Source organism: Camelus dromedarius, chromosome 4, assembly GCF_036321535.1.
Source record: "Camelus dromedarius isolate mCamDro1 chromosome 4, mCamDro1.pat, whole genome shotgun sequence".
NCBI classification, from domain to species: Eukaryota; Metazoa; Chordata; class Mammalia; order Artiodactyla; family Camelidae; genus Camelus; species Camelus dromedarius.
This window is the reverse complement of record NC_087439.1, coordinates 7986053-8001241: the sequence shown is the minus strand read 5'-3', so window position 1 is coordinate 8001241 and position 15189 is coordinate 7986053. Positions and strand designations below refer to the sequence as shown.

Here is a 15189-nt window from a genome sequence, read left to right as displayed (position 1 = left end):
AGAGCTACAGAATCTCAAAGACAGGTCCAGGCTCTTGTGAATAGCAAAGTATTAATTTATCAACTCTGTCTTTATGCATTTGCTAATGGAAAATAGTGAAACCACAGATATTCTCTTTAATAGGTCCACACAACTTATTACATTAAAAAAAAAAAACCTCTCATAGTCAAAAAGTTTAGGACGCTGTGTAGACAGCCTTCCATTTGAAGCCCCCAAACAATTTACCCCTCAACATGAGGATTTTGTATGATCCAGTTCTCAAATTTCACCTCAAGTTTTTCTTACATCATTGACCCTTCTCCTTTGAAACTTTTATTTACTTGCCTTTTCTGTCTACATTTTCTCTAAGATCTTAGTTCAGCTCATCACTCCATTCCTAAGTCAGCCCATAGGGTTATCCATTGTCCCCCATGGTGACCAGTTACTGCTTGAGTTTCTTCCCTGATGCTGTTCCAAGGTCGATAAATTCCTTGCTTCGCTCAAGGAAGCAAACCCTTTAAAGAATATTCATATTTGTCCTCCTTGGAAATCAATACAATATAGTAGCTAAGTAAACATCTTATCTTTAAAAAATAATAATGATCATGTTAAAACACAACAAACAAGATTGACTAAGTCTTTATGAAAGTAACTCTGAGATCAAGAACAAGTCTAGAGAGAGACATACGTAGCCTCTGTAGGTGTCTGATAGAAATCTCATGTCTCATGAGATGTGAGGGTGAGGATACACCCTGAAACCCATCATTGACCTCAGCTGCACATGCCACATGGTGGAAGCTTATAAGCACACCATGTTAGTGTGGGACACTCAAGAACCCCAGCTGAGAGTCGGATCCTGAGATGAAACATCAGTGCCAGCTTCTCAAGGTGAACAGAAGACCAGGCAGCCCCAGAAGATGCCCTTGGTTGTCTAGGCAGGCTCTGGTGAATGTTCCTCTTTCTGTGTGCATGGGCAAATGAAATACTCCATCCAGGAACGGCAACAAAAACCTTTCCTGTATTCTTCCAGGAAACTAGAAAGCATGTGCATTTTATCAGACTCTGAACTCAATGTGATGACTGGCAAAAATCATCCAGACCATGGAAGCATCTTTTCTGTTGGTTTGTTTTTACCTATACAATTACGTGTTTAGAACCTGGGTTTGGCTGTTTATAGCATGTGTATTAAACCCAGTGGTTTGTGACCTAGATATCCCGGCAGTCTATAGGAAGTAGTGGGTCCCTGAGTTCCATAAGAGTAGTAAGGTAATTGAGGTGACAGTGCTCTGGGAAAGCACAGCCCTCACAGCAATGTAACTGAATAACCAACACAGGAACCAATATTTAATTTTCATTTTCTTTTAAAACTTAGTGTTTCCAGATTATAGGAAATTTGAAAGACAGAAAAGAAGAAAAAAAAATCATGTCTTCCCATCAACAAAGGCAACCATCAATATTATACAAATGATGTGTTCCCAGTCTTTTTTTAAAAATTTTTTTCTTATTATCTATATACTCTATAATAAGAACAATAACTTATTGAGCATTTACTATATGCCAGATAACCTGTCAACTGACTTTCATAGCTATGTATTTTAATTCTTGAAATAACCCTATACAGTGGATTTTTTGTGGTCTCATAAATGTGAAAAAGGAGACTTGACAATATTAAAGCTATTTGCCTAAGAAACATGACTAGTAAGTGATAGAACCTGGTCTCCCTCCCTGGTCTTTCCGATGCCAAATCTAGGCTCAGCTTCTGTGATATGCACATTTTATATCCTACTCTGATTGCTGAGTTTCTAAATTTTAACTGAAGTAAAATTACATTATGAAAATAGTGATCAACACATATCGGATAAGTCAATAGATTTTTTTACAAGAAGAGAAAGGAATAATTTGAATTTCCCTTGAGGAAGTCAGGAAACTCACAGATGGCAGGTGCTTAACAAATGTTTATTTGAGTTTATGTCATGATGATAATGACCAAGGTAAACTTTCAGGGTCTGGTTATCAGTAAGGAAGAACATCTTCGTATTCAAAACTGTAGCAACTTCTGAAAGAAAGATTGATCCTCTCCACACCTGTACGTATAGTTAAAAGATCCTTCACACCATCCAACTTTTAGCTGCCTAGAGATGGAAAATTAGAAGATGATCTTCGGGGTGCTCTGCTAATGATTTCGGCTTCTCTGATCCAGCAGAAGTGGTACTGCCTGATTAGAAAGAGCACTGCATGAGTCAGACGTGACTTCTCCATCCAGTTAGGTCACTAGTTAGCTGGGTAAATGTCACAATTAACCTGTTCCTTCTGGTGCTGCCCACAACTGAGAAGTGTCCTCTAGAGAAGCTCTACCATTCCTTTCAACTCAAATATTTGATTAAGGAGAATTATTAAAAATCTCCCCACCACTGTGTTAGCTTACAAGGGCTGCCGTGACAAAATATCACAGACTGGGTGGCTTGGCTTAAACTACGGAAATTTATTTTCTTACAGTTCTGGAGGCTAGAAATCTGAGATCAAGGTGTTGGCAAGTTTTGTTTCTCCTGAGGGCTTTCTCCTTGGCTTGCAGATGGTCATCTTCTAACTGTGTCATCAGATGGCCTTTTCTGTAGGTGCGGGTGTAACTGAGCTCTCTCTGTGTATGCAGTTTGTTTCTCCTTGTACAGACACCTGTTAACTTGGCTTGGGGCCCTTTCTAATGACATGGCTTTAACTTAATCACCCTTTAAATGTTGCATCTTCAAATACAGTCCCATTCTGGGGTACAAGGGTTAGGGCTTCAACGTATCAATTCTGGAGAAACACAGTTCAGCCCGTAACAATCACTTAAGATGTTGTTATCTGGAGACCACGTAAAGTGCTGGTGGCATCTACCTGTGAACTCTCCCTCCTCCAAACAAAACAAAAACAGAGGTCCCAGCAGCCCTGTGGAGTTGTTGGGACCCTGACTGTTCTTAACCCAACTTAGTCTCATGGTCACACATATCTCAGGGGCAGTGGGGAAATGTAATCACCCAGCTGAGAACGCTATTGCCTCATTACATTGGCATCCTACCTCCCAGAAAGGCAGAGAGAATGGGGAGGTTTTGAGCAGCTATCTAGAAACCTCTGCCAAAATCTCTGTGAACAGTAAGTCAGTCTATAGGAGTTCTCACGTAAGAAGTGGTACAATTTCTATTTCAGTATCCGGATTGGAAAGCACAATTCTACCACCACCATTGTAATGATGCTTTAGACTTGTGCTGTGCAATATGGTACCCACCAGCCCCATGTGGCTATGTGCCTATGAAATGTGGCTATATCAAACTGGGATGTGATGTAAAGGCAATGATTTTAATATTAGTTGCATGTTTAAATGATATTTGTATGTATTGAGTTAAATTACCCAACATTCAAATTCAGATTATATCCATTTCTTTCATTTTACCTTTTTTTTATGGCTACCAATTTTTTTAATTGATGTGGCTCCCATTGTATTTCTTTTTTCTTTTTTTACATTATATTGCTCATTTCTCTGTTTTATATTAAGAGTTTTATTTAATTTTACATTTTTTTACCGAAGTATATTCAGTTTACAATGTTCTGTCAATTTTTGGTGTACAGCACAATGCTTCAGTCATACATATACATACATATATTCCTTTTCATATCCTTTTTCACCATAAGTTACTACAAGATATTGAATATAGTTCCCTGTGCTGTACAGTAGAAACTTGTTGCTTATCTATTTTATATATAGTAGTGTGTATCTGCAAATCTCGAACTCCCAGTTTATCCCTTCCTACCCCCTTCCTCCCACCCTGGTAATCATAAGTTTGTTTTCTATGTGTGAGTCTGTTTCTGTTTTGTAAATAAGTTCATTTATCTTTTTTTTAGACTCCACATACAAGTGATATATGGTATTTTTCTTTCTCTTTCTGGCTTACATTATATTTCTATTAGACTGTATTGATTTAGTGTACCTATCACCCCAAATATAAGTATTCCAAAAGCTGCTTCTTTTTAAAAAATATTTTTATCAGGAAGATTTGTAAATTTTTTTATTGAGTTGTAGCCAGTTTACAATGTTGTGTCAATTTCTGGTGTGCAGCACAATGTTTTAGTCATACATGAATACACATATATTCGTTTTCATATTCTTTTTCATTGTGAGCGTTAAATGTTTATTTAGAGATACCAGAATTAGAAATGTTTTCTTCCAATCTCGTAAGTCATTACTAATGAAATGGAAATGCTGACTTTTTTATCGTATGCTCATTCTGGAGCTGTACGTTTGTTTGGTCTTACTGGCCAGCTGGTGACAACTGGCCCTTCACACGCACTTGAACTTTTCCAGTCTCTACCCAAGAATCAAGAATCCTGTATTATGTTTTCAGAGCTAAGAACACTAGTTCCTCCTTAAAGTGAATTTAGTATGAAAAACCACCATATGCGTGCACATAGCGTAGAAGGTTGCTCTGTGTGTCTGCCAAGAGAAGTCATTTGGAGAAGTGAGTTTACTCAAAGGGAAAAAATAGACACACACACACACACACCCACACCCACACGCACGCACACATCACCCTACTTCGGCCTTACTCTCAGAATGACTTGTTACCTTTGCCTTCCTGAGCGGAATAGGCACCTGATTAAAAACTGCAGTAGACGGGACAGGCGGTTCTGAAATCTTTCAGAAATGGAAGCCATTTGAAAAGTCATCGTCCTTGGCTTTCTTAGCCAGCTGTTTCCAGCCCTATCTGGATTAACTGCTGTTACTTCTTTTTCTCAATAATCCACACCAATGCCTTTGAGAGCAATTACTAACCCTGAGTGGAGTGGTTTTGAAAGCTTTCAAGTAAAACAATGCTTGGAAACTATTTCACTAAAACATTCACTCTAAAATTATACTTCTTTATTTTAACTAAACTGGAAATAGCGAAAAATTTTATTAGGTAAATAAAGTTTTTTTTGGTTTTTGTTTTGGGGAGGGTGAGGAGGTAATTTAGGTTTATTTATTATTATTATTTATTATTATTATTATTATTATTATTATTATTATTATTATTATTATTATTATTATTATTATTATATTACTACTACTACTACTACTACTACTACTACTACTAATTTTTAATGGAGGTATTAGGACTGAACCCAGGACCTCATGCATGCTAAGCATGTACTCTAACACTGAGCAATACCCTCACCCCTGTATTAGGTAAAAATCAATATAATTCCTTGAGAGAGCCACTGTTCAGCCAATGAGTCTCTGTTCTATGTCTGCATATTTATATAGATGCATTTTATCTGATTTTGTATGTGCAAACTTATATTCTGTTCATCATTCAGTATTATGTTGTAAATGATTTTTATGTTTACTGTAACCATTGTTATTGGCAGGAACAGAATAGTATGTCAAATGGATATACCATGATTTACTTAACATTGCTTTAATTTTAGACCCAGGTTTGTATTGTTATAAATAATGGTGCCTAGTGTGTAATCTTAGTCTAATTTCAGATTATTTTCTAAACATAGATTTGTAGACATGAACATAAAGTATTAAAAAAAGCCTTGTTAATATTCTTAAGCTTCTTGATTCATATTTCTAAATAGCCTAGCACAATATTTGGAAACAGGAATTCAAGAGTTCCCAAAATAGAGTTACAGCTTTGTCTTGTGCCTGAAAACTAAGAGGTTATCAGGTTAATCATGGGTCTGTTTTTCATTCCCTTCCATTCTCCAACTCCCAGGGACTTCCTCTGGGTTTTGCCTCAAGTTGAAAGGCACAACTACTTGGAAAAGCCAAAATCTTGGTGGGACCATTCATCTTTGATGCACAAGGAATAGGCATAAAATACACGGCCAGAAACAGAGAAACACGCAGGCAGGGTGTCAAAACTGAATCCACGGCCCGGGACCTGAAACAGAGCTTTCAGGTTGTGGGGAGTTGGGGGTGGGGCAAAATAGAGGCCAAGTCAAGAGTCTCTGAGACCCAAGGTGGTACAAGGCTCTCAGTGGGTCCCTGTTACTGGTGACTGCATGCAGCCAGCTCGGGGGAGACCAAGGGAGAGGGCCATGTGGGGGACCCCCTGCCGGCCCGCCCATGCTTTTTGGCTGTAAGTGGGGCTTTTCCTCCAATATTAAAAATGCTTCTCTCTTGAGTGTCCTTCAAATGAAGTCCTATGGAGGACAGTCTTCATCCTGGAAGGCCTCCCTTGGCAGAAACAAAACCTGGCCTGTGAATACTATTGCCAAGAGTCTGGTCTCCCTTAAATTCCCCAAATGCACCATGCCTTTCTTCCCAGTATCCATCCTCCTCTGTTTCCTTCCCCCACCTCAACCCCGCTGCCAACTCCACTCCTTTCTATGTGTCCTCCCAAGTTCAAATCAAAAGGTACTTCACGAACCCCTGTTACATGCTGACCCAGAAACACAGACTTCTCTCTCAGAGCGCGTCATCATAGCTGGGATGACATGTCCCATGTCCTTCATCCTAATGTAGCAGAAGCCGAGATGGGCGAAGTCTGAGCCTGCCTGTCTCCTGGGCTGTGTTCTTGTGACTAGGACCAACCCGGTCTCAGATGAACAACTCAATTAATGTCTGTTGACCAGATAACAAACAAAAGAAGGGAGGAGCCCATCTTCCCCCAAACATGCAAAAGAGCCTTCATTTGCCTCGCCCCCCACCCCAAGTTTGTGAATCACCAAGACAGCTTTAGCTCCCAGGCCAGCCTTCCCTGACATTTGCTGAGAGCATGCAGGCAGTCCTGGTAGTTTTCAGACAAATCAAATTAGAAATGGTTGTACTCATTTGGGTAATCAACAACTGGCTTGGAAATCTTTCCCCACAAATTAGATTGGATCAAGATCATTTTCCCCCAGCTCATAAATGCTTGATTGGCTTTGTTTGCTGCCTCATGATTGAAACGCAGCCTTGCATCGCGAGCTCTATTTTTTCACTCAGCAGGGTGTTGTGATGTGTGGATGAAGATTAAAAACAAAACAAACACCCACAATGAAAATGCTTTGTAAATAACAGCTCAGCACAGTAACCCTTGGACATGGTCCTTTAGGAAACTCTAAAAGCTGTATAGATTAGCAGAACTTTGAGCTGCGTCTGCTGTATTCCTCTGAGGTCTGAAAAATTGGTTTTCTGGTGCAGCAGGACAGCCATACTTGACTTACCATCTCTTCTTAGGACCCAAGGAAGGATGTGTCCAGACGTGCTGTGACTATGAGGCGCCCCAGTGGGACAGACTGGCCGCTTGCCCGGCACCTCCCTTGTCTGTCCATGTTGACCTTGCTCTGCCTTCTGCCTTGGTCCCCGGACACACCTGGTTCAGACTCATCCTTCCTTTAGTCAAGGCCTGTTCCTAGCCTACCTCCATCGATGACCCCAGGTCTTTTTTTCAATACACAAAAAATGATCCATTCTTTAAATCCCCCACTTTTTTTTCCCCTTTCCCTTTTTCTGAGAGGGCAGATGAGGGTTCTCAGATGAGAGACAGCTGGGTGCCCTGGGTGGCAGAGGACCTGGGTCCCAGACCTGGCAGATCGATTTCTGGTTCATGCTACCCTCCCAGGTAACGCCACTCCCCACCCATCAGAGGCGCAGTGAGGGGATGGGCTCTTTCCTTTGCGGGGAGTGAACTGCAACTGTGCTTGCATGTGCTTGAGGCTGGGGGCTGCCGGAAGGCCCAGTGCCCTGGGCTGTTTCCCCTTCACCCACCTAGGGAGCCAAATCAGGTCACCCAGAACCGATCAGAAAACAGAAAAACAACTAGTCAAGAACAATGCCAGACACGGTCCCCGTGTTCCCACAGTGCCCTCTCCCATTGTTCTCCCAGCTATAGCAACAAAAACTAGGGACCTGAGGGAACAGATGATTCTCCAGGTAAACATTCATGATAAGAATCCAGTTCTGGCTACATCGAACAATTTCCCTTTCTTCTCAGAGTTCAAAGCAAGATGCTCTAGACCCAATTCCAAATGCATTTTTATGTAAAGCCTAGATACTTATTAAAGAGTAGCTAATTATTAGAAGGCACTAAGAGAGGCATGACAAGTGTGTGGTAACCCACGTATGGATGTACAGATAAAGGGTTCAGTAACACAAACCACTGAGAACCCATGGAGAAGGCAGCGCCCTCCAGGATGGAGAGGGTCTGGAAAGGCATCCAGAAAGTGTCAGGAGGAAGTTCTACTCAGCCTTGGAGGGAGGGGGTGTGGAGGTGAGTGGAGAGCCTGAAGGAGCCCCTCCTGGGGGAGGGGGAAAGGCAGGGAGTGTGTTTAGGAAGCAGGGGTGCAAATTGATTGGCCAAATGGGCTTAAAGACTTCTGTTTGCAGTCAGTGTCTTTACACTGGAGTGGGAGGGGATGTCAACTGGTGGTCCAGGGCCAGCTCTGCTCTTTGCTATTTGAAGTCCCTGTGCAAGTGGAGAGCGTGGAAGCCACACACCCATCTCCCCAGCCCTTTCCTCTGCACACGACTTACTATCAGTGTTACCTGCAAAATGTCCATTTGCAGTCCTCTCTCTCCCCCTTCGCCGTTCCAGACAGAGCCCTCCACAAGCCCTTAACTGCTCTGGTCTACATCACTGCCATTGCTGCCTGCAGTGTGGTTCTTTCTTGCACACAACGCACACTCTACTCTCTCCAACGGCCCCCGAGGGATGCATCCGAAGTACAACATGATTGCATGTAGTCTCTGCATCCATTCTCCCTTCACCCACCCCATCCTCTTTTGCCCATAGAATCAAGTTGGAGCCCCTCGACATGGACTAAAGGCTTAGTGATGGTGGCCCTTCCTGCCCTCCCCTCTGCACCTCACGGCTGTCACGCTGGCCTTGGACCTGAAGTCAGCTGACCTTCTGCCAAGTCATTGAAAGTGCCGACCCCTTCCTGCCTCTGGCATTAGAAACTCCTTTCATTCTCTGCTCAGATAACACATCTCACTCTCCAAGTAGTTACATCTGCTCTTCTGTAAAGTCTCAGTTCCAATGTCTCTTCCCTCAGGAAGCAGTTTGTAACCCTCCAGATGAGTACAGGTTTCTTCTGTGTAAGCCCTCGTGGACCGTGTCTTCAGAGCAATGAGTGACGTGGAGCTTTTTCTCTGCCCTCCAAAGGGAGGGCTTCCTGGAAGAGGAAGACTCAATGAAAAGAGCTTGTATCTTCCACTGACACAAATGTGGTTCTTGTCTTTCAAGACACTTACCAATCTTTGGAGCCCATCCCACTTCACAAGTCAGGGGACAGTAGAACCCCTGTTTATGGTACAAAGCAAAGTGGTTTTCCATAGATATGGGCAGTCTCTCTAAGATGGTCTGCGAATGGATCTTTCGGGTTTCAAAGTTCTATGCTTCATCCGTAGAAATCAAATACTTTGATTTCTGAGGAAAGAGGTGGGGTGGGAACTTCTGTGTTTTGAGGGCAGCAAAGACAAGGCCATGGTGGATGCCAGAGGAGGAAAGTAGACATTGTCTGGAATCCCCAAAGGACAAATGGCTTCTTAATCTTTGGCCCAGCACGTCTGGATACCTTGTCTGTTAGAGAAGGATAAATGTGTATAAACGCAAAAGCCCAGGGTGCGAAGAACTGCCATTTTGGGGACAAAGAGAGGCCCCCACTTGGAGGTACCAGCGACCTGTGCTCAGTGGAATCACCATCCAACCAAAACATGGCGGTGTTACCAGGAGAGGCACATCAGACACCATGGATTTAACCTCGTGAATGTAGAGGGAGCTTCTTCTTGCACAAGGAAAGGCCTTGGAGGCCTTGTCATATACACAGGGGAAAGGACCATCGTCGTGATAGTGACCTCCTTTCAGTTTCATCCGTAGGGCCAGGGCGGGTTGATTTACCTTGAAGATTTGACCCCCATGGTACATTCCTGTATCGTGGCACACTCTGTACCAATTACAGTCAAAATGTACTTTGAGTGAGTAGAGAATGCAGAGGACCAGAATCGTATTTATGTGTATAACTTATAAACCCTTGTGCTTAGCACATTGTTTCACCACGTCTGAGACACCTTGAATGCATGTTGAAATTCCTAACAAATTAAATGTACAATAGAACAGAGAGTCTGCGGAACGGACCGTCCTTCTTGGCGGGGATGGGATGGAAGTTGAATTAAAGAGATTAAGTTGGTATACAGGATAGAACAGAGACTGTCGACTTTTTGTCACTGTTTTAATGCTATTCTAGAGTATGTTGTCTCGCATGCTTTTTCAAAATCATTTCTGGGGACACCCTCAGATGCTGTCCAGAGAAGGAATCTGAAGTCACAAACGGCGTCATTGACAGTGATTAAACAGTCCATGCTGATTTCAAAAGTCATCCTTTTTTTGTTTAGCTGATTTTTTTCTTTATCCCCATGAGGGTGGACTGGGGTGAGTATCGAAGCTTCTCGACATGGTGGTGTTTCTGCCAGCAGTGGTGAACGTTAGCAGGGAAGTGCTCTGAAAACAGAGAAGTTTGGGACAGTTCCAGCAGCTGTATGAGGGCAAGAACGAGAGAGAACAGTGTGCAGGGAATGTGGTGGTGGTGGGGGCATGGCTTGCAGTGACCCAGAGAAACTGCCTACAGACAGAGTCTGTGTCCCAGTTCATTCTGAGTTCTCCTGCTCCCAGTAGAGCAGTGTTGATCTCCAACCATGGCTTTACCTTAACCAGTGAGAATCCCTGAGGCGTTGATTTGAAGTTCTTGCCTGCCACCAGAATCTTGCCAGGAACACTTCAGTGTCCTGGGAGTGCCCCTCAAGGGATTCTGAGTTCCCTTGCCTGTTTCACAAATACAGGGACCCATTAGACATTAGCCAGTCTGAGGAAGGGAGCCCCCGGACCTCTCATCAGATGTGAGTGAACTGATCAAACAAAGGGAGAATCTCAGTTACTCTAAACCCACTGTCCCGAGGACCACCTTCCATAACCATCAAGCTGTAGGACACTTGGGAAATGGCATGATGGATAAAACTGGGCTTTTGAATCTCTTGGGGAGGGCATTTTATAAGCTCCTTTGTTTCTGCCTTTGGCCCCATCACTGCTTCCCAACCGTTCGTTCCCTCTTCTACAGAGCCTCAAACATTGGGTGCTGCTTTGCTCTGGCAAATTGCGACCAGAGGAGGTGATACTGACTTCAGGAAAAGAAAAGAAGAAGCTAAGTTACGCTATTTCCCACCTTCCCCTGGGAAGCATTTGTGATTTAGCTTTGTTTAAAAGATTAAGCCCTCAGGCAGGGTACAGCTTAGCGGTAGAGCACGTGCTTAGCATGCACAAGGTCCTGGGTTCAATCCCCAGTGCCTCCATTAAACATAAAAAGTAAGTAAATAAACGTAACTATCTCCCCTCACCCAAAACAAACAAAAAACAAATACCACAGCCCTGCCTCCATTAACCTGTCATCAGTGGGGATAGTTCATCTTGGAAAAAAAAAACAACCAGAAATCAAAATAATAAAAATTAAAAGAGCAATGGGATAGCAAAAGCAAGTTGATGGATTTTTTTTTATATATATAATAGTGTATTCACTCAGAGGCGGAAGGTCTCAGAGACCACATCTTCCATGTCTGATGAGCATAGGTTTGCCCCCCATCATCATGGCTAAGGAGGGTTATGACTTTGATTGAACTGCTTAACTTCTCCAGACCCAGTCTGTGCATTCTCTAAATGGCTGCAGTTCCATTGTGCGGAATACATGAGACATGTATGTAAGCACTTAGCCTCACGCTGGGCCCCCTGGGGCATATAAACTGTGGGCAGTTACTTGACGGATATTGAGGGTCTTGCCCTTTGACACATTAATTAACTTCTGGGGATCTAGCCTAAAGCGAAGAAAACATCTAAACCAGGACAACGCGTGATTAATGCAAGCAGATGCTTGTAGCAGTGTACTTGCTGAGTGAATCATTAAAAATGTACCATCAGTGGATGTTTGTTTGGAGACTAATATTTGTTTTCAGAAATGTACAACTAGCCCAAATAAACATCACTGTGATTTAGGGATGTGTATCTGGACTATGAGGTTCTCTGAGCTGAATGGTTAACCTGCTCTAGCGTGAGTGGCTGTACTAGGTTATCAAACCCCACTACCTGGCCACCTTAGTGGAATGTCGAATTCATACAGCCAGGCAAGCCTGGGAGGTGCCCTTTGCAGACTCTCTGTCTTTTTTGCACAAGTAGTGCTGGCTATGGGAGTGTCTCTACAAGGCGGGGCATAGCATCATTCGGTGGCTGTGGACAGATTTAGAGGAAACATGATGTGCCTCTTGTTGCTACATTCAAACTCGTTCTGCTTGCCACACAACAGGCAAATCAATCGGGAGATGAGGTGTTGGGCAAGGAATAACAACTTTATTGAGAAAGCCAGCAGATCGAGAAGATGGGGACTCATGTCCTGGATGACCACCTTCCCCAAGTCAAATTCAGGCTCCTTTTATACTAAAAAGGGGGAGGGGTGTGGTTGGTTGTTGCAAACTTCTTGGTGCCAGAATCTTTTGTTCCTGCAGCTCCACGTAGGTCAGGTCATGATATTCCCGTAAATCTTCAACAAGACAAACGTTACTCTCTGTTCTACAACTTTTTATCTCTGTATGAATGGAAAAGTGTTACACCCTTTAAAGGTCAGAGCCTTGAGAATGGGCTCTCCTGTCTATTTCAGGCTCTAGGCAACTTTCTTTTACAAAAGGTGCAGAACCAGCATGACTGAGCCCAGGAAACAGAGCACAGGTTAGCACCAAAGGAACAGATCTCATATGGAGTTGGGGTTTTTTCTTCCCTACTACACTATGACTATTTAGAGGAGAATATTGTGTTAAAACTCGCTGCATTGTTGTGAAGATCAGTTCAGCACCTAAAAGAAACAAATGGTAGGGGTGAAAAACAAGATGTCATTGGCTATAAAAATTCCCAATGGCTTTCATAATGTAACACCAATTTTAATCTGTAAGGTCTTCCAGGACTTCTCCTTTTCATCTGGTAAGAGGGACTCCAGCACTCAGCTGAGATGGGCACATAGATACAGTTCTTTATTTTCCTGTAACTTCCTGGATGCAGACTCTTACTCTAATCATCCTGGATTCGTTTCCTCTCACTTATCAAAAAACAGTCTTCTTAACTCTAGTCTATGCCCACTTACTACTCCCTGTCTAATCCTCTCATGCAAACCCCTTCTCCCTGTGCTACTGAAAATATTCTCTTTTTTCTTATTGACGTATTGTAGTCAGTTACAATGTGTCAATTCTGGTGTGCAGTGTAATGTTTCAGTCATCCATATACATACATATCATTGTCTTCATACTCTTTTTCATTATAGGCTAAAAACACTCTTAATAAATTAAAAATCTAGCCAATGTCACTTTATTGCTTCTAACGTTGAACGATAACTTTAGCAAAAGCTTAAAGGGCTTTTAATCTCTGCCTCCCTTCATTTTCTCTGCCGCACCTCCTTCATGGTCTCTGGTCCTCTCTGCCCCACTTTATGTTCAGAAATGACTAATTCCCCAGAGATGTCATTTTGCTAATTTCGCCACCAAGCTTTTGTGTGTGCATCTCTCTCTGTCAGAGGTATCCTCGTGCTTGGCACCTAGTTGACTTGCAGTCCATACTGATTCACTGAATGAATGTCATGATTTTCATCTCTGGTTCTCTAGAAACGTCTGCCGCTTCCCATCCCCCTACCCCTCCCGAGGTCTTTGGTGACCTCTTTGCAGACAGCCCTGCAATCTGTAAAACTGGAATGGAAAACAATCTTGTGGGTGTTTCCGAACCAAGCAGGCATACCTTTCCCTTTAAGATCTTGCAGCTGAATGGAGAATGATCCTGAAATTAAGGTCAGCTCCAGGTGGCTGTTTCTATCAACTGTCAGATTGCAGAATAAAAAATGGCTTTCATGTACTTGATGTTTATTGTTTTCCAGGGCAACGTCACTTTCTCCTGCGCCGAGCCACAAATTGTTCCTGTCACGTTCCTCAGCTCCACCAGCAGTTATTTGCTGCTGCCCGGCACCCCCCAGATCGACGGGCTCTCAGTGAGTTTCCAGTTTCGAACGTGGAACCACGATGGTCTCCTTCTGTCCACGGAGCTGTCTGAGGGCTCAGGGACCCTGCTCCTGAGCCTGGAGGGTGGGACCCTGAGACTCGTGATTCAGAAAGTGACAGAGCGCGCGGCCGAGATCCTCACAGGTATCGTCTGCTGAAAACCTCTAGGTCGGGGTCTTGCTCTGAGATTCCGACCAAAACATACAGACCCTGGGGATGCGGGATTGGCACAAATTCACCCTAAGTGTGGAGAAGCAACATTTTTCTTTTCTTATGCGGAAAACCCCGAATTCAGATTTAGCTTGGTAACCTTTGACACGTCCCCTAATTTCCTTGCCCCTCAACAGTCTCATCCGAGAAATGGGGATAAGAATTCCTGTCTAACACCATTTAGCATAATGTAGACCACTTACAGAGCTCTTTTTTAGGTCTCCACCGACACAGCATGTGTTATGTGGCATCCCTGCCATGCTCATTCAAGAAAAATACTATTTTCCACTCTCTAGATGAAGAGTCATGGAGTCTGAATAACTTCCAAAATCACATGGTGATAGATAATTTCATCCTGAACCTGTCTGACTTCAAAGTGTCTAGTTTCTTTGCACCCCACACTCCCATAGGACTTTGTTTTTTACAGCCACTGAATTCCATTTCAAGTAAACATTAGTGAGTCTTTTAAAATATTTTAAAAATATATTTTAAGATATTAAGTAAATACTATTACCTCTGGCATCAGGGTGTGGCAAAACTTTAAAAACAGGTCCTCGGAAAGCTGAAGTCTGGAAAACGCTCACTTTTATAACAATATGGTATAAGTGCTATTGTAGCAATAAGAGACAAATCTGGGCACTTTCTCTGGTCCTTCTAACTGCTGCCCCTTCAACACACAGCAGTGGAATCGTCTCCCTCCTTTTTCACGTGTTACCCGACTGCGGTCTCCTGTCCCTCCAGAAGCAGCAAGCTCTCTTAGTCCACAAGCACTTACTGAGGTCAGAGCACGTGCCAGACATTGGATCTGGGGCAAAGTCACGCTGCTTGGTCAAGAAATCTGAGAAGCCGTCCTCATTCTATAGTCTGAGTCAGATCCCCCTCCGTGGTGCACACTGGGCCGATACCCATCCTGGATTACACGACACTGCGTCTTTCTTTAATTCAATTGTCTTTTTCTCCCACTGGGCTGGGAGTTTTGT

General features: G+C 43.1%; 1 protein-coding gene across 1 annotated transcript in view; it reads left to right on the top strand.

The window, feature by feature from the left end:
* The window catches only part of CNTNAP5 (contactin associated protein family member 5), a 741033-nt gene that overhangs the window by 381616 nt on the left and 344228 nt on the right, over positions 1-15189 (top strand). Inside the window, exon 8 of the mRNA XM_010979356.3 lies at positions 13879-14143. Within this exon, the coding sequence (XP_010977658.3) occupies positions 13879-14143 (265 nt within the window). The remainder of the gene's footprint in view (positions 1-13878; positions 14144-15189) is intronic.